General features: G+C 46.2%; 2 protein-coding genes and 1 long non-coding RNA gene across 4 annotated transcripts; all 3 read right to left on the minus strand.

The window, feature by feature from the left end:
• Positions 1–5,665: 5,665 nt before the first annotated feature.
• On the minus strand, positions 5,666–7,566 carry LOC133120023 (serine/arginine repetitive matrix protein 1-like). Of its 2 annotated transcripts, XM_061230153.1 has the most exons (4): positions 7,463–7,566; positions 7,305–7,330; positions 7,058–7,123; positions 5,666–6,880 (listed from the first exon to the last, which is right to left on the minus strand). In XM_061230153.1, the coding sequence occupies exons 1-4, from the start codon at positions 7,520–7,522 to the stop codon at positions 6,511–6,513; spliced, it is 522 nt and encodes a 173-aa protein (XP_061086137.1). In that variant the 5' UTR covers positions 7,523–7,566; the 3' UTR covers positions 5,666–6,510. The 2 variants fall into 2 exon arrangements, with proteins under 2 accessions (XP_061086137.1, XP_061086136.1); XM_061230152.1 differs by lacking the exons at positions 7,305–7,330; positions 7,463–7,566 and having other exon boundaries at positions 7,008–7,097.
• A 29-nt stretch (positions 7,567–7,595) lies between these two features.
• LOC133120024 (uncharacterized) lies at positions 7,596–8,472 on the minus strand. Its single transcript, XR_009707012.1, has 3 exons — positions 8,360–8,472; positions 8,115–8,181; positions 7,596–7,626 (listed from the first exon to the last, which is right to left on the minus strand). It is a non-coding gene; the product is annotated as an uncharacterized LOC133120024 (long non-coding RNA).
• Positions 8,473–11,490: 3,018 nt separating this feature from the next.
• On the minus strand, positions 11,491–18,875 carry LOC133120022 (unconventional myosin-Vb-like). The gene is made up of 6 exons (XM_061230150.1): positions 18,784–18,875; positions 18,439–18,589; positions 17,497–17,791; positions 15,654–15,828; positions 14,984–15,064; positions 11,491–14,871 (listed from the first exon to the last, which is right to left on the minus strand). The coding sequence occupies exons 1-6, from the start codon at positions 18,850–18,852 to the stop codon at positions 14,719–14,721; spliced, it is 924 nt and encodes a 307-aa protein (XP_061086134.1). The 5' UTR covers positions 18,853–18,875; the 3' UTR covers positions 11,491–14,718.
• Between the last annotated feature and the right edge of the window lie 405 nt (positions 18,876–19,280).

Here is a 19,280-nt window from a genome sequence, read left to right on the forward strand (position 1 = left end):
TACCATATGAGATCCCGGCAGGGAGACCTATTGTTTCAGACTGCAACAGCGAATCCTACAGGATCGCAGAATACATAGACCATTTCCTCACTCCACTGTCAACTAAGCACAACAGCTACATAAAAGACACATACGACTTCATACGCATAGTTAAAAACACTAAAATAACACAGGACACCATTTTATTCACAATTTACATAGATAGTCTCTACACAAACATAAACAATGCAGCAGGGCTAACAACTGTAAAACTCTGGATGGAGAAATACCCGGACGACAGCCGCCCGGATACATCTCTTCTACAACTGTTAGCAATCAACCTGACAAAAAATGATTTTGAATTCAACAAAGAATTCTTTTTACAAATCAGCGGCACAGCAATGGGAAAAAAATTTGCACCGGCCTACGCGAGCATTTACATGGCACACTGGGAGGAGACTGTTTTTCAAAAATGCCCCAAATTACCCACCAATTATTTTAGATACTTAGATGACATATGGGGAACATGGACACACAGTTTAGAGGACTTCAAACACTTTATACAAATCCTCAACACACACCATAGAATGATAACAGTTAAATACATCACGCATAACCAACAAATAGATTTCTTGGACACTACCACATACAAGGGACCCTCTTTTTCCCAAACACACACTTTAGACACTAAAGTTTTCTTTAAAGATACTGACACACACACACTTTTACATAAAAACAGTCTCCACCCTAAACACACTTTCAAGGGCCTGATCAAATCACAATTGCTCAGGTTCAACAGGATTTGCACACAGATAATAGATTTTGAAGAGGCTACCCAGACCCTCTTCAAAGCATTAAAACCAAGGGGGTATTCCAGATCTTTCCTTAGACAGGTCCGGAAAACTTTCTTAACCACCAGACAACAAGACACGCGCAAAATCATCCCGCTAATCACCACCTACTCAGCATTGAGCCTAGCTGCAAACAGGAAAATGAAATTAAATCTAACCCGCACTTTACAGAACACAAACATTATCCAGGAATATAAAATTATCTCAGCATATAAAAGAAATAAAAATCTTAAAGACCACCTGGTAAGCAGCAAACTACCAGGAATTAATACTTTACCGACACAGGGCCCAATATTCTACAAGCAAGCCACTTCAGTCAGGAACACCACTACCAACACAACCTACATAATAAAACAAACACTAACTAAAAACACTAAAAACTGCATATATGCCATTAAGTGCAAACAATGTGGTATAATATATGTAGGAGAGACAGGGAACACAATTAAATGTAGACTAGCACAACATATATACAACATTAGAAATCACAGAGAGACAGACACACACCTGGTGGCTCAATTCCTTCACCATGGACTTGAGGCACTAGAAATATCGGGCCTTCAAATGAACAATAATTGGACACCGGAGGAGAGACGTAGGTTTGAGAAACACTGGATTCTCAAACTTAGCACTCTATTTCCAAGAGGACTAAATCAACGCACATAGAGCACCGACACAAGAGGGACCAAATTCTTCCTACTTAAAGGCTTCAGTACCCTGAATGGCCAGTGCAAACTTTTATTTCCCAAGAGGCCCTAATATGGGACAACTTGGGAAATAAAGATTTCTTACTTAGCTAACCCTAACCCTAACCCTAACCCTAACCCTAACCCTAACCCTAACCCCAACCAGACTGCACCACCACCACCATCAGGGATGCAGTCTGGTTGGGGGGTATAGGGTGATGCAGTCTGGTTGGGGGGTATAGGGTGATGCAGTCTGGTTGGGGGGTATAGGGTGATGCAGTCTGGTTGGGGGGTATAGGGGGATGCAGTCTGGTTGGGGGGTATAGGGGGATGCAGTCTGGTTGGGGGGTATAGGGGGATGCAGTCTGGTTGGGGGGTATAGGGTGATGCAGTCTGGTTGGGGGGTATAGGGGGATGCAGTCTGGCTGGGGGGTATAGGGGGATGTAGTCTGGTTGGAGGGTATGGAGTGATCTGTCTGAAGGCTGTATGCCTGGGTTTTCAAACAGATAAAATAATATTCCAAAGTACTGTTCATATACAAAATGCATTTTTTATTCTAAATAAAATTGTATTTCTTTCATAAAAGCAAACATACATTCATATACATTTTTGTACTAGACACACACAATAATCAATGACAGCAACAGGAATGTGAAACAACTAGCCAAGTCCAACAGTGCCAATTATACATACCGTCTTCAATTCTCTAGCAATATCAACGTCACAAGACGTTGAGGAAATCATACATTTACAATACAACAGCATGAGACCTGTGGACTGGAATAAACAAACCTTTCACCATAAAATGCAGGAGAGCAGGGCTTTCACCATAGAATGCAGGAGCACACGGCTTTCACCATAGAATGCAGGAGCACACGACTTTCACCATAGAATGCAGGAGCGCGCAGGAGCACACGGCTTTCACCATAGAATGCAGGAGCGTGCAGGAGCACAAGGCTTTCACCATAGAATGCAGGAGCGTGCAAGAGCGCACAGCTTTCACTATAGAATGCAGGAGCGCAGGTGAGAGTCACTATCACTGATAAAGGTGGTGGTATGAGTAGGGTCACCAGGCTGTGGCTCCCTTCTTGGTCACTGGTAGACCGTACAGAAGCCGCCTTCGAGATGAACTGTGGGAGAGAGAGAGCCATGGTTATGAGCTGTAGAGTCTACAGTCCAACCATTACACTGAAGCCAGGCTACACATTTCCTTTTGTAACAGAATGATGGGAAGCTGATGTAATGATTAAAGTATAATGTTTGAATGCTTTGAGTATTTACATCCATATTAGGTGACCATGTAGGAATTACAGCCCTTTTAATACATAGTCCCCCATTTCAGTGAATAAATGTATAAATGGATACAACACAAAGTTGTGCACGTCCCTGTGGATAACCTTCTTGCTCAGTGCCAGTAATGTAATACATAAATGCTCTTTATATACAGTGAGCAAACTTATTGGAGCAGAGAGTATTTAAGCAAATGAAAGTAAATAATACTTAATATTTGTTAGCTTATTGCTTGCTTGCAATAAGTGCATCAAGCCTTTGACCCATTGACATCATCAATTCTTCTTTTGTGATACTTTTCCAGGCTTTTACTACAGCCTCTTTCAGTTTGCACACCTAATTGGGTTAAGGTCTGGTGATTGACTTGGCCAGTTTAACACCTTCCACTTGTTCTCCATAATGAAGTCCTTTGTTGTGTTAACAGTGTGTTTTGGGTCATTGTCTTGCTGCATGACGAAGTTCCTCCAAATTAGTTTGGACACATTTCTCCGTAAGTTGGCAGACGGAATGTTTTTGTAGACTTCTGAATTCATCCTGCTGCAACCATCATGAGTTAAATCATCAGTAAAGACTAGTGAGCCCACTCCAGAAGCAGCCAGGCAAGCCCAAGCCATGACACGGTACACTGTTGCCACTGAGCCCGGCCCGGAGTTTGCATGTTTTCCTTATGTTTCCTCTGGGTACTCTGGTTTGCTCACTGGCCTCAGAATTGGAGTTGATCTCCGGATGCTGTACTGCTCCTAAGCCACTGACTGTGGAATGATCGTTAGTGGCAGACAGGGTGGTCTCTAAAGCAGTTAACCTGGGTATTTTCCAATAAAATATATACCTACGTTTTGAAGAAATCATATTTTATTTGTCCAATTACGAAGGGTTCGGTGAATGCACTGATGAAGCTTGCAGGGTTCAGTACCTCCAATAAGGTTAAGAACCACTGCTCTAGAGTTTGCAAAGAATGGTGGAAAAAACTTTTGAAAATCCAGTGAGCAGCAGTTCTGCAGACAGAAACGCCTTGTTAATGAGAGATGCCAGAGGAGAACGGGCAGACTGGTAAAAGCTGACAGGAAGGTGACAGTAACGCAAACAACCACACATTACAACAGTGGTATGCAGAAGAGCATCTCTGAACACACAACCCATCATAACTAAGTGGATAGGCTACAGCAGTAGAAGTCTAATAAAAAATGTCTAAAATACCTAATAAAGTGTTCACTGAGTATATGTCTGTGTTAATAAATCCCATTTTGTACATTTTGTGCTGGGTGATATGAGCTCAGTGAATAACCTTATATTGGATTAGCTGAGTATCAGGGTTGTTAATGACAGTAAATATATTGTCGCAGATTTGTTTTCAAAAATTGATATTGGTGGTTGTTGATGTTAAATGTCAAATGTTTTTCCCATTCTGCAGTTGGTAAGTGTGTGTAGCATTTGTGTTGGAAATTCGTTTTTATAATTTGGATAAAGGATTCTTTGACGTGGCAAAGTGCACAAGTCAACAGTGGTGGTTGAAGGCTGCTGTTTCATAGATTGATCTTTGATTTCAGTTTTTTAGTTGAAGGTATTGCAGAAAATTATCACTACTGAGATCATATTTTTGGGTTAGTGCTGTGAAAGATGTTAATTAATTGTTTTAGAATACATATTCGAGGTGGATTATACCTTGTAGTTTCCATTCATGAAAATTTAAGATTTATTTTGGATTTTGAAGTCTGGGTTGTGCCAAATTGAAGTGAGTCGGTTTGAAGATGAAGTGATCCCTGCAAATATATTGACTTTCCACCAAGCTGTCAGGGTTCTTGAAGCAGTTGTGGTTTTTACTGACCGAGTGAGGAAAGGTAAATCGTTACTGAAATGTCATTGTATTTTGTTGGTTTTATTGGTTTTGTTGATAATTGGCGAATAGCCATTTAACAGCATATTAAAGGTGGTTTGCCAGATAGTAATGGCCTCCCAGGTCTTTGCTATTTTTGTAGTGTAGCCAGTATAATTCTGTTTTTTTCCCCTAGAAGGAGTTATTGCTTATGGAATCTGGAGTATTGCACCAGTTGGATGTTGGTTGGACCGGGGTCATGGGGAATATGTAGTTAGGGTTCAGGGTTAGGGGGGTTAGGGTTAGTATAATTTTTGGTATAATCATCTTACCTGCTGCTATTCTGCCAATTAGAGAAATGGGTAGGTGGTTCCAATGGTTCAGATCGTCTTCAATGGTTTTGAGAAGGGGAATGAAGTTAAGTCTGACAGATTGGGGTCAAACCTCTAAGTGAATAGGTTACGGCAGCAGAAGACTTGAATCTAAATAAGTCTAATAAATACCCAATAAAGTGCACAATGAGTGTTGATAGGGTTAGGGTTGATAGGGTTAGTGATTATTGATTCTGTCCTATTGGCTAGAGCTTTACAGAGCCAACAGAGGAAACGGTATTGTGCGGTGGAATGGTTGTAGTTTTTTATTTCAGTTGTGAATTTGATAAATAATGGCACTATTAATTGAATTGCCAATTCAGCATGGTAGCCATCTGATCCATAACTGACCATAACTTTTGATCTGAGCAGTCCTATGAAAATCAGTTTATAATCTGAATATAGACAGAGTAAATATTCATTCATGGCTTCCCCTGCTTTAATGACAAAGATATGAAGTTCCAAATTTGACAAAACGCCAATTTCAACTCAAGTGACTTTGCGGGTACCACCTCCCTTTTACAACAACAAATCCAATGAGGTTAATGTTTTGGATGTTCTTTATTGACTGAATGATTGATCACGTGAATGCATGCACGCACATGGACAGCTCCCGTAGTCCTGTGGGCAGCTCCCGTAGTCCTGTGGGCAGCTCCCGTAGACGTGTGGGCAGCTCCCACAGGCCTGTAGGGGCTCATGGAAGCTGTAGGCCTATGGACAGCTCCTGTAGTCCTGTGGACAGCTCCCGTAGTCCTGTGGGCAGCTCCCGTAGACGTGTGGGCAGCTCCCACTGGCCTGTAGGGGCTCATGGAAGCTGTAGGCCTATGGACAGCTCCTGTAGTCCTGTGGACAGCTCCCGTAGTCCTGTGGGCAGCTCCCGTAGACGTGTGGGCAGCTCCCACAGGCCTGTAGGGGCTCATGGAAGCTGTAGGCCTATGGACAGCTCCTGTAGTCCTGTGGACAGCTCCCGTAGTCCTGTGGGCAGCTCCCGTAGACGTGTGGGCAGCTCCCACAGGCCTGTAGGGGCTCATGGATGCTGTAGGCCTATGGACAGCTCCTGTAGCTTGGGGGTGTTGGGCTCTGGCGCCCGGCCCCGCTTGCGAACCCGAGGGGAGAGAGGGGACAGGGCGAGAGCAGCCAGGGCACGGGGGAGCGGGGAGGAGAGGCTCGGGAGAGACCAGCCAGGTTTGGGCTGGCACACATAGCGCTGGTACAGCTCCTCAAACTGCTCATCCACCTGGGAGCGTGAGGCCGGGAACGCCCGGAACGCCGGGAATCCCGAGAAGGACCGCCGGCGCAGACACTGCTCACTGCAGGGGGGCGGAGACTGACTGGGGCCCCTCTCCCACTGGGAGGGGCTAGCGACAGGGAGAGGCGGCCTCTGGGGCAAGGGGGCGGGGCATGAGGGAGATAGGCCGGTCGAGGAGACAGGCGGTTCTGTGGGGAGGATCTGGAGGGGAGGAGCAGGGGAGCAGGGAGGGGGTGGGGGCTGGGGAAGGCACAGCGGGAGGAGGGTGGGTCACTGCTCACTGTGAAGGTGCGAGACAGGAGAGAGAGCTCCTCCGGGGAGCTGCCACTGTCCGTCACCACGGGACCTGGCCCCGCCCCTCCTGCCTGAAGGCCCCGCCTCCACGGCTTGTGAGCTGGTTTGGGGGCGTGACTGGGGGGCCAGCCCCGTCTGCCATATCTGCGCAGCACAGCATTGGCTGCCTCCGTCACTGCCTGCCTGCGCCAGGCCCCGCCCACCCTGCAGAGCATGCTGGGATACAGGTCCAGGAGGCTGCCCCGGCTGCTCAGCGTGCGCTCCAGCTCCTCGTCCTGCTGCTCCGGCTGCACTGCCCCCTGCAGGCTGGAGGACTGCACTGCACTCCCGTCTGGGCCAGACTCCCCTAACATAGCAATCACGGACACCCATCACACACAGCCCAGTATGAGCAAAAGTATGAGCAAAAGTATGAGCGCCCACACAAACACACACACTCACACTCACACACGCGCACACACACGCATACGCACATACACGCCAGAGATACCGCTGTAAGCAGTGAGCTGATTGAAGCTCTTACAGGACACAGTCTCTGATTCCACAGAAAAACCGAAGTGCCGTCGCTGCAGGTCTGCGAGTCATCCAGCTGCAGCAAATAAATAGGAAAATAAGCACAGGAAATGAGTTTAGATTACAGACCACTCCACTCTACCCACACACCCTGCTACACCCTCTACACACACACACACACCACTCCACCCCTCTAAATGTACTATCCAAACATAGTCATTTAATGCAAGTGCTACAACATCAAATGAGAACCTTACTTGAATATCTCCACTGATGTCACATCCTACAAATATTAAAGAAACAAAAAGGACATTCTAATCAACAAAACTATAACCGTACAAATGTTCAAAATATCTTTTGTTTACTATGTTCATTATAACTCCACCAGTTAATATTTGACAGAACAATTCCACACCTCTGGCTGGAATTCCTGAGGAATCTGCAATGGTCTAGAAGAGAAAGAGAGGATGGGCATTATGGCACAACACCTTTCTAGGGCCTGAGATCAACCTCTGCTCACCTTCTGAGATGGACCCAGAAGAGCACCCTCAACCTCTTCTCCATTCCAAGGTCGGATGCCTGAAATAGCACCATAATTAAAGCTACAGGGCTACCGATCAACGAGTGGAGACCGTCAGTGTAGACTGACCATTCAGGTGTTCGTATTCTCCGGGATCACACCATGCCAATCAAGAGCCTTTCAATCGCGCAACGCTCATTCAATCTAACGTTATGCTTCTCACTCGCTCTATTGTACAGACAGTTGAGAAACACTAGAATACTATGCCATGGTAATCGCTAATCTCCTGACCGTATACTATAAAGTAGAGTAACTCTATACTATGATAATTGCTAGCACTATTCTATAGATACATAACAACATGGAGTTGAGACATTACTGATATTAAACCGAAATAGCAGCGGGATGTGACAGTTCTTAAGCTTGTGAATAGTATGTCAATCCCTAGCACTATTTCACCAACAGTAAAGTTGCTCTAGAATACCATGCTAATGGATATCTCTAATCCAGTGAAGCTTCAACTACAAAAAAATAATAATCACGGTACCTTCTTCCGTACGGCAAGTCATGGACTGCAAACACACTAACACTCCCGAGCCATCAACTCTGGAATACTGATGGTGTAGAAAGACACACAGGGAAAGAGACACATATAAAGTACTACCGACAGCGTTGTTTCAAAACGTTGAACGAATGTGAATCGAATTAAAAGCAGAAGGGAGCTAGTCTAAATTTACCCCACACACGCAAGCTAGTTAGCTACGTTAGGAAATCTGAAACGCCCAAACTCACCTTTTCAAAAATCCGCTCTAACGTATTCCTGAAAAAATCGTCGTTTTCTTTCATATGCCTTTTGATATAATTATCCATCCTTTATTCTTCGTGTGTGGCCGCGATATGAAAACTTTTCATCACACGTTTGCACGTTGGCTAGCAAACGATTTCAAACTATTTCCACAGAAAACATTCTAAGATGATTGGATGTGAAGTTGCGACGTAACGAACTGTCCTACGAGTCGTCATCTACATGCGACAGTAAACATAAGCATGTATGAGTGAATGAGTGAGTTTAGTGGTAGCTATGATCTAATAATGCGAGTTATACAGTTCAGTGGTTGAATTGAAATCATCATTATCTTATTTTGTTGTTTTATGGTGGGAGGCAACCAGCGAAAAGGTGCATTACTGCTACCTACTACGTTGGAGTGTGGACCAGAGTTATCTATCCCCTTAACCCAGAGGTGTCCAATCTTATCCTAAAAGAGCCGGCGTGGGTGAAGGTTTTTGTTTTAACCCAGCAGTAGCCCACCTGATTATACTAATGAACTAATCGTGGTCTTTAATCAAGACCTTGATGAGTAGAATCGGCTGTCTTAGTCCTGTGCTAAAACAACAACCTGCACACACACCAGCCCTTTCTGGATAAGATTGGACACCCCTGCCTTAACCAAACATACACACATTTCACTGAACACTAAATCAGCCCAGTTTCTTTCAAATAATGAAATAGACTCCCTAACCCAAATACATTGATTAGATTCAGTTCTTCCACTCCAGGCATCCTGATTTCCCTCTTTTAATGTGTGTCGTTCTCGAGAGTACTTTTGGAAGTGAAAAATGACATGCTCCACTGATTCCTCTATTTGACAGTGCTCATATAATCATGACGGATTTTTATTTATTAAGAGCCGGTGTAGCTAAAGCATCCAGTTTCATCATCGCTCTGTGAGCTGGTATCCACAGTTTCATTATCACTCTGTGAGCTGGTATCCACAGTTTCATTGCCCTTTATCACTCTGTGAGCTGGTATCCACAGTTTCATTATCACTCTGTGAGCTGGTATCCACAGTTTCATTATCACTCTGTGAGCTGGTATCCACAGTTTCATTATCACTCTGTGAGCTGGTATCCACAGTTTCATTATCACTCTGTGAGCTGGTATCCACAGTTTCATTATCACTCTGTGAGCTGGTATCCACAGTTTCATTATCGCTCTGTGAGCTGGTATCCACAGTTTCATTATCACTCTGTGAGCTGGTATCCACAGTTTCATTGCCCTTTATCACTCTGTGAGCTGGTATCCACAGTTTCATTGCCCTTTATCACTCTGTGAGCTGGTATCCACAGTTTCATTGCCCTTTATCAGTCTGTGAGCTGGTATCCACAGAAATGTTATCAAAATATTCATATTTTTAAAGTTTCATATCTCATTAACTAAACTACTATACATACTGTGATGTACATGACTGCAATGCCATTGATGCAGAACACAAATATGTGCAAAGAACAGCCTTTTTAATCCACCATAATGCTAGCACAGGCATGTTACGCTATATTTATACATACATTTAAATATAGCGTAACATGCCTGTATCTGGTGTTGTTAAATATAACATATACAGTTGTGTTCAAATAAATAGCAGTGTGTTAAAAAAAGTGAATAAAGTGCAAATAGGTTTTAATAGCTCTTAGTTCGATATTTCAAATGTAGTGGAAACATTACACATTCAATTCCAAATGAAAGCATTAACACATTTTATCAAGTCTGCGTTATTCATTTACAGGAAGCAAAGAAAAGGAAATATTAATTTGTTCAAACAAATGGCAGTCGACATTTTTCTCTTCAAACTCAAACACTTACTGTATAAACAGAATTTTTTTTTCAAGATTTAACTTCACTTTAAATTACTGAACTAATATTTAGTTGCACAACCATTTTTTTTTTTATACAACTGCTGCGCATCTGCGTTGCATCGAGTCAACCAACTTCTGGCACCTAGAAACAGGTATTTCAGCCCAGGATGAACAAAGTACATTCCACAGTTCTTGTGAATTTTTGGGTTTGCTTCAGAAACTGCATTTTTAATGTCACCCCACAAGTTTTCAATGGGGTTGAAGTCGGAGGATTGAGCTGGTCACTCCATTACCTCAACCCTTTTTGTCTGGAACCAAAATGTTGCGCGCTTACTCGTGTTTGGGGTCGTTGTCTTGTTAAAACATCCATTTCAGGGGCATTTCCTCTTCGGCATATGGCAACATAATCTCATCAAGTATTTTGATGTATTCAAACTGATCCATGATCCCTGGTATACGATACCAAGACCGTAGTACCTACCTTTTCAAGCTATACCTTAGTCCTCCCTCCTGATTTCCCCCGCCCCCCTTTCTGATATCCCTGTCCCTCTGGTCTCTGCTCTCTTTTCTTCCACTTGTTTCCGGTTTTTGTTGCCATTTTAAAGCATTTGAGGTCATTTTTGCTGAGCATCCTATAATTTGCTGCACTTCTTTATAGGTTTTCCCCTCTCCAATCAAGTTTTTAATCAAATGACGTTGTTCCTCCAAACAATGTTTGGAATGGCCCATTTTACTTAGCAATTCAGAAGGAAATATATTTATAACAATGTGTGAAACATTTGCTTCCCTTCTTCTTAATAAAGGACAATTATTGACACCTGTTTTTCACAGAATGAATGAATTCTCTAATTAAACTCCACACTGCTATTATTTTGAATACGCCCCTTTCAATGAAAGAGTCAATTACTCAGAACAAGCAGCATGCATGTCATGACAGTTGGGTCTGATCACAGCCAGACTTGTCGGAATCATTTCAGAAGTGCAAGGGTCAAATGTGTTTCTTCCAAGAGGATTGCTGCCAATTTAAATTGATTCAAATACAACACATTTAAACAACTTTTGATTTGACACACTGGAGACTGTTGGTGACTTCCAACCAACACAAACCATGTTATTTCTTTGTACAGATTCTCATACAGAGATGGTAATCAATGGCAGGTGTTCATTTCTAGTCTGCTGTAGAAACATTTACATCCAGCAGAGGGAGCCACATCCTCCACCTAGACACAGCTCCAGCCATGGTTAAATGACAACAAAACTCACACACAAACCCAACAAAACATATCAGCTATATAAAAAAATCAGCCTTTATTATTTTCATATGTTGAATGATATAATGGATTTTCTATAGACAGCAACGTGCAGTGTACACCTTTGTTCAAATAGAAAAACTCTTTCCGTTTTGATTAGCATAGCATAAATCGTAAATTTTTCTCAAAATCAAAGAGATTTTACTGCAGCCTTCAAAGGCCACTACATACCACATTTGCATATATAAAACCCCCAATGTATGACGCACTTATACACAAACAGAGAGGTATGCACACACAGACAGACAGACACATACCATCTTGTACCACTCAAAGAAACCACAGGGGAGGCTAAACTGACATGTAACCAGGAAGCAGACATATCTATAACCATCCATCTTTAAATTTCTGTTCACCTGTATGGATGTGGACATATCGATAACCATCCATCTTTAAATCTCTGTTCACCTGTATGGATGTGGACATATTGATAACCATCCATCTTTAAATCTCTGTTCACCTGTATGAATGTGGTGAAAGCAAAACAGGTGTCAGGTGTGGTTATGGCACATGCAACCCTCAGCTGAGGCCTTTTCTAAGATGGGCAGTTTGGCAAATACAAGTAGAGCACTGACCCTGTAAGGCAGAAATTTACTGCTCCCTGCTGCCTAATGCGACATGCTTGTGTGTGTCGGTGTGTGTGTGTGTGTGTGTGTGTGTAAGTGTGCATTTCATATTGCTGTTGACTGTGTCCTTTCACCCAGACACAGTGGAGTGCATTTTGATTAAATCTGGCCACTCAGTCTTGTGCATTACCACACATCTGACTGCAGGTGCCAGCACATAACACAAACTGAAAAAAATGAAAAAAGAAGATGGGATAACACAACATTAGTGGTGCCTGCCTTACAACCCTCTGCCTTACAGCCCCCTGCCTTTCCCCCCCAAACAAATATAAAGGCAATATCAAACGTAAATTTCCACGTACATTAAAATACATTAAAAGCATAAAATAAAATCTGAATCTGAATCACCGGCACAAAGATCCAGCACCGCCTAGATCCAGCACCGCCTAGATCCAGCACCGCCTAGATCCAGCACCGCCTAGATCCAGCACCGCCTAGATCCAGCACCGCCTAGATCCAGCACCGCCGAGTCTGATCACCCATCACCCTCTGGGGCTGAAATACGACTCCCATGTACAACACCTTTTATTACTGTAAAGATTTTAAACGGTGGCATGGCCTGAATGGAACAGCAGGAGATAACAGAAAAATAACGAATAAAGGTTCTGCCATCGCTTCTTCAGCTGGACCAGGAAGCTGTACAGTCTTTAGCTAGATAAAAACTACACCCCTCACAAACAGGTCTGCTGCAGGACAGGTTAACTTTCGGAGCTGGAACCCAGCTGATACAGCCGGTGTGTTCTGTCCTCTCTCATCTGGAACATTCTAGCAGGTACTCTCTGAATTTCAAAAGTTGTTGTGATTGATCTCTCCTTCTTCTAACTTGTCTTCTGTGGAGTCCTTGTGCTGGATTGGCTCTGCAGAACTGAAATACATACACACCTGTCCCCTGTCATCTACTGAAATACATACACACCTGTCCCCTTTCATCTACTGAAATACATACACACCTGTCCCCTGTCATCTACTGAAATACATACACACCTGTCCCGTCATCTACTGAAATACATACACACCTGTCCCCTGTCATCTACTGAAATACATACACACCTGCCCCGTCACCTACTGAAATACATACACACCTGCCCCCTGTCATCTACTGAAATACATACACACCTGTCCCCTGTCATCTACTGAAATACATACACACCTGTCCCCTGTCATCTACTGAAATACATACACACCTGTCCCCTGTCATCTACTGAAATACATGCACACCTGTCCCCTGTCATCTACTGAAATACATGCACACCTGTCCCCTGTCATCTACTGAAATACATACACACCTGCCCCGTCACCTACTGAAATACATAAACACCTGCCCCGTCACCTACTGAAAAACATACACACCTGTCCCGTCATCTACTGAAATACATACACACCTGTCCCTTGTCATCTACTGAAATACATACACACCTGCCCCCTGTCATCTACTGAAATACATACACACCTGTCCCCTGTCACCTACTGAAATACATACACACCTGTCCCCTGTCATCTACTGAAATACATACACACCTGTCCCGTCATCTACTGAAATACATACACATACACACTCCATATCCCCCTCTCCTCTCTTCCTCTCTCACTCTTATCTCTGCCTCCTTCCTCTATTCCCTTCTCCCTTCCTCTCTCTGTTCATCCATCCCCTTGCTCTCTTTTCCCCTCACTGTCTCCATGTCCCTCTCTCCCTTTCTCTCCCTGCAGTAATGTCACCTGGCCAGGCCCATACACGCTGATCCCAGGTGAGGCAGGTGACTGCTCTGATCCCAGGTGAGGCAGGTGACAGCTCTGATCCCAGGTGAGGCAGGTGACAGCTCTGATCCCAGGTGAGGCAGGGGACAGCTCTGATCCCAGGTGAGGCAGGTAACAGCTCTGATCCCAGGTGAGGCAGGTGACAGCTCTGATCCCAGGTGAGGCAGGTGACAGCTCTGATCCCAGGTGAGGCAGGGGACAGCTCTGATCCCAGGTGAGGCAGGTAACAGCTCTGATCCCAGGTGAGGCAGGGGACAGCTCTGATCCCAGGTGAGGCAGGGGACAGCTCTGATCCCAGGTGAGGCAGGGGAGGCAGCTCTGATCCCAGGTGAGGCAGGGGACGGTTCTGATCCCAGGGGAGGCAGCTCTGATCACTGTTGGGAAAGTGAGTCCCTGAGAGCAAAGAGCTCCAGCACAATGAAGGCCGGAGAATATTGTCATAAGCACTGCACTGACAGGACCATGCGGACCATCACAGAAGAGTATCCAGTGGCCTAAAGGACAGGCTGTAGGTCTGAGCCCAGTCTGTGTGTGAAGGCTCGCTCCACGGGGGAGATGTTCCGAGATATTGGGTGTTGTTGCCAAGAGCGTCTGCCAAAATGCCAATAATGTAATGGTGCGGGATCTCCTGGTTGAAGGCTGGTTTAGGCTGAAAGGCTGTGCTGGATCAGGATGCTGGTGACAGAGGCTTTATGACAGAGCCCATCTGAGCGGTTATAGGAGGGCAGACAGAGCCCAGCCCTCAGACTGAGACAGGAAGTGGAGGGCAGACAGAGCCCAGCCCTCAGACTGAGACAGGAAGTGGAGGGCAGACAGAGCCCAGCCCTCAGACTCGGGACAGGAAGTGGAGGTTGAGGCAGGCCGGGATGTGCAGGCTCTCCAGGCTGAGGGCGGAGGGGGTGTAGGGGAACAGCACGGGGAACGTGTGCTTAGTGTCTGCCAGGAGCTGTGTCCCATCATTGCGGTCATGCAGCCGGCTCTGAGAGGGGGAGGGGGGGGGGGGGGGGGGGGGGATTGAGAGAGGCACATTAAAGGGAGCCCCAGCTGGATTCAGGTGCACATATTCACACAGTATGGTCAGACATATTCACCTGGATGCTCCTGATGAAGGACACGGTGACTCGTTCCTCAAACTCATTCAGCGGGGTGTACAGGTTGAGGATTTTCACAATCTGCAAGAGGAAGTGTCAGAGTGAGCAGCAGTGATAGGGTTTAGGGAGTAGGGATGAGGGATTGTGGGTTAGAGAGTAGGGATTAGGGGTTAGGGTTTAGGGAGTAGAATTTAGGGGTTAGGGAGTAGGGATTGGGGTTTGGGTTTAGGGAGTAGGGTTTAGGGGTTAGGCAGCAGGGATGAGGGATTGTGAGTTAGGGAGTAGGGATTGTGGGTTAGGGGTTAGGGAGTAGGGATTAGGGAGTAGGGAGTAGGGATGAGGGATTGTGGGTTAGGGTTTAGGGAGTAGGGTTTAGGGGTTAGGCAGTAGGGATGAGGGATTGTGAGTTAGGGAGTAGGGATTGTGGGTTAGGGAGTAGGGATTAGGGTTTAAGGAGTAGGGGGTAGGGTTTAGGGAGTAGGGATGAGGGATTGTGGTTTAGGGAGTAGGGATTCTGGTTTAGGGAGTAGGGAGTAGGGAGTAGGGATTGTGGGTTAGGGTTTAGGGAGTAGGGATTCTGGTTTAGGGAGTAGGGGGTAGGGTTTAGGGAGTAGGGAGTAGGGATGAGGGATTGTGGGTTAGGGGTTCGGGAGAAGGGCTTAGGGGTTACCTGTGGAGTGGTGAGAGCAGTGCAGAGGGAGCAAATGGAATCGGCATCCTGGGAAGTCTTCTTCTTCAACTGCAGGAGCTGAGCAGCCTGGATGAGGGGCTCCATGGTGAGCACTGCGCCACACTGCTGCAGGTTCTTCCCCCGAAGCCACTCCTCCATCTGACTGATATTATACCTGTACAGGAGCGGACATGTCACTCTCGCTCGCTCGCTCACTCACTCACTCGCTCCCTCACTCACTCGCTCACTCGCTGACATGTCTCACTCACTCACTCACTCACTCACTCACTCACTCACTCACTCACTCACTCACTCACTCACTCACTCACTCACTCACTCACTCACTCACTCACTCACTCACTCACTCACTCACTCACTCACTCGCTCGCTCACTCACTCACTCACTGACATGTCTCACTCGCTGACATGGCTCACTCACTCACTCACTCACTCACTCACTCACTCACTCACTCACTCACTCACTCACTCACTCACTCACTGACATGTCTCGCTCACTCACTCACTCACTCACTCGCTCACTCGCTCACTCGCTCACTCGCTGACATGTCTCGCTCACTCACTCACTCACTCACTCGCTCACTCGCTCACTCGCTCACTCGCTCACTCGCTCACTCGCTCACTCGCTCACTCACTCACTCACTGACATGTCTCACTCGCTGACATGGCTCACTCACTCACTCACTCACTCACTCACTCACTCACTCACTCACTCACTCACTCTCTCTCTCTCTCTCTCACTCTCTCTCTCTCTCACTCGCTCACTCGCTGACATGTCTCACTCACTCGCTCACTCACTCACTCTCTCACTCTCTCACTCTCTCTCTCACTCTCTCACTCTCTCACTCTCTCACTCTCTCTCTCACTCTCTCACTCTCTCACTCTCTCACTCTCTCACTCTCTCACTCTCACTCTCTCACTCTCTCACTCTCGCTGACATGTCTCACTCACTCACTCACTCGCTCACTCACTCACTCACTCTCTCACTCTCTCACTCTCTCACTCTCTCACTCTCTCACTCTCTCACTCTCTCACTCACTCACTCACTCTCTCACTCACTCACTCGCTCACTCGCTCACTCGCTCACTCGCTCACTCGCTCACTCGCTCACTCGCTCACTCACTCACTCACTGACATGTCTCACTCGCTGACATGGCTCACTCACTCACTCACTCACTCACTCACTCACTCACTCACTCACTCACTCACTCACTCACTCTCTCTCTCTCTCTCTCTCTCACTCTCTCTCTCTCTCACTCGCTCACTCGCTGACATGTCTCACTCACTCGCTCTCTCACTCTCTCACTCTCTCACTCTCTCACTCTCTCTCTCACTCTCTCACTCTCTCACTCTCTCACTCTCTCACTCTCTCACTCTCTCACTCTCACTCTCTCACTCTCTCACTCTCGCTGACATGTCTCACTCACTCACTCACTCACTCACTCACTCACTCACTCTCTCACTCTCTCACTCTCTCACTCTCTCACTCTCTCACTCTCTCACTCTCTCACTCTCTCACTCTCTCACTCTCTCACTCTCTCACTCACTCACTCACTCACTCACTCACTCACTCACTCACTCTCTCACTCTCTCACTCACTCACTCACTCACTCACTCACTCACTCACTCACTCACTCACTCACTCACTCACTCACTCACTCGCAATGGCAGGTTTGATTGGCGGGTGTAAAATGGCTGGTTTGATTGGCGGGTGTAAAATGGCAGGTTTGATTGGCGGGTGTAAAATGGCTGGTTTGATTGGCGGGTGTAAAATGGCTGGTTTGATTGGCGGGTGTAAAATGGCTGGTTTGATTGGCGGGCGTACCGGAGCTGCATGCCTGTACTCCAGGAGCACACGTCCTTGCGCAGCAGCAGGTTGTTGAGCGTCACGGCGTTGATGCAGTAGAAGAGCTGCCGCACGGCCTGCTGGGAGATCTCAGGGTCCAGCCCGTGGGCCCCCATGGTGCTGGAGAACTGGCCCAGCTGGCGGATCAGCGCCTCCAGCGTGTACCCCACCGGACCCCCGCTCTCGCAGTTTATACTGGAGGACCGGTTCCGGTAGCCCATGGGCTTCACACCCGCAAGGCTTGGGATGCTCTCGCTCTCCAACATAGCCGACACTGGCGGGAGCAACAGCAACATCAGCACGTCTCAGGGACTAAGCTATGCAGGGGACATTCATTAGGGTTGGAATCAGACCTCTACTCGACCCAATTTGGAATGTCCAATTATCTGTAACTCGCAAACTACTTATTTTCACACCAAGCTTCAGCCAAGCTTGCGTAGAGTGGAGTCAGAGGAAGACAGTTCATATGCAGCTTTGTCATGCAGTCCGCAGGCACCCGTTAGACGAACAGGGGTCGCTAGAGAGCGGTAAAACGCAGACCCCTACCTGACTGAACCCTCCCATACCCTGGGCAACCATGTCTCCTACACTGCATCCCCAATGGAGCTACAGGCCAGAGTCAGCATGGGCACAGTCCTGATTCGGCCCACGCTATTAGGGCTCATCTATGCACCACCCAGCAGCCCATTCTAATTTCACTATTCCACACTTTCAAATGAAAAGCATGTTATTATATCAGAGCCACTCAGCTGCATCACTTTAGTACATGGCCAACTATAGCAAAAATGAATCAAATGGCATAAATGAATGAATTCTTATGAAACTGAAACTGAAATAAATATTTATGAGATGTATTCAGCTAATGGAAAGTAGGGTTTGTTAGTTGTAAAATGAGTGATAGAGGGAGGACAGGGATCTCACCAATCATGGGCTGTAATATTGCCTCTGCCACCCGGATTAGCTGCTGGTAGATCTGGATGGACAGGTCGCTCAGGACCTGCCGGTACTCTGCCAGGTCAAAGTTCTTCAAGCAGTGCTCATTCTGCTTGGTCGTGTTCTGGGTCATAAACGCCTGAAAGACCGGTCAGTTCAGTGACAGCCTGAGACGCTGGAACAGCTTGCCATAATGACCGTCCCTCAGTGAAAACAGGAAACCTTAAGCATGGCTACCTCACCTCACTGCACAGGAAATATTTCTAGCAGCACTACAGATGCTTTGTTACCATTTCCCCAAAACAATGACAGTGCCATGGCTGTATCTCTCACCTCATCCCCACTGTACTGCTTCAGACAGTGCAGGAGTCTGCTGGTGTTGGCCAGCCAGAAGGATGTCATCTCAAAGTCATTGTTGTGTTTCTGCAGAAAGAGGAGAGCATGCCCCACACACATTACAGCAGCACAGATACACTCAGCAAACTGTCCGTTAACATGGTGCCTGTTAGCATGCCACCTGTCAGACATTGGTCTTTATCATGTTGACTGTTAGAACGTCTGTTGATATGCTGCTAGCACGCATCCTCTAGCATGCTATCCATTAGCACACTGTTAATATGCTGTCTGTTAGCAAGCTGTCCTCTAGCATGCTATCCATTAGCACACTGTTAATATGCTGTCTGTAAGCAAGCTGTCCTCTAGCATGCTATCCATTAGCACACTGTTAATATGCTGTCTGTTAGCAAGCTGTCCTCTAGCATGCTATCCATTAGCACACTGTTAATATGCTGTCTGTTAGCAAGCTGTCCTCTAGCCCACTGACAGGCCTC

The sequence above is a fragment of the Conger conger genome, unplaced genomic scaffold (assembly GCF_963514075.1).
Source record: "Conger conger unplaced genomic scaffold, fConCon1.1 SCAFFOLD_128, whole genome shotgun sequence".
Taxonomy (NCBI): domain Eukaryota; kingdom Metazoa; phylum Chordata; class Actinopteri; order Anguilliformes; family Congridae; genus Conger; species Conger conger.

What these genes read in the sequence shown, in the direction of transcription:
- LOC133120023 (XM_061230152.1), bottom strand. Translation starts at nt 6,749, where the DNA reads ATGCTCTGCAGGGTGGGCGGGGCCTGGCGCAGGCAGGCAGTGACGGAG.
- LOC133120022 (XM_061230150.1), bottom strand. Translation starts at nt 18,852, where the DNA reads ATGACATCCTTCTGGCTGGCCAACACCAGCAGACTCCTGCACTGTCTG. An exon ending in AATATTACAGCCCATGATTG is followed by an intron (nt 17,792 to 18,438) that starts GTGAGATCCCTG and finishes TGCTCCCGCCAG; the next exon opens with TGTCGGCTATGTTGGAGAGC. An exon ending in AGTACAGGCATGCAGCTCCG is followed by an intron (nt 15,829 to 17,496) that starts GTACGCCCGCCA and finishes GCTCCTGTACAG; the next exon opens with GTATAATATCAGTCAGATGG.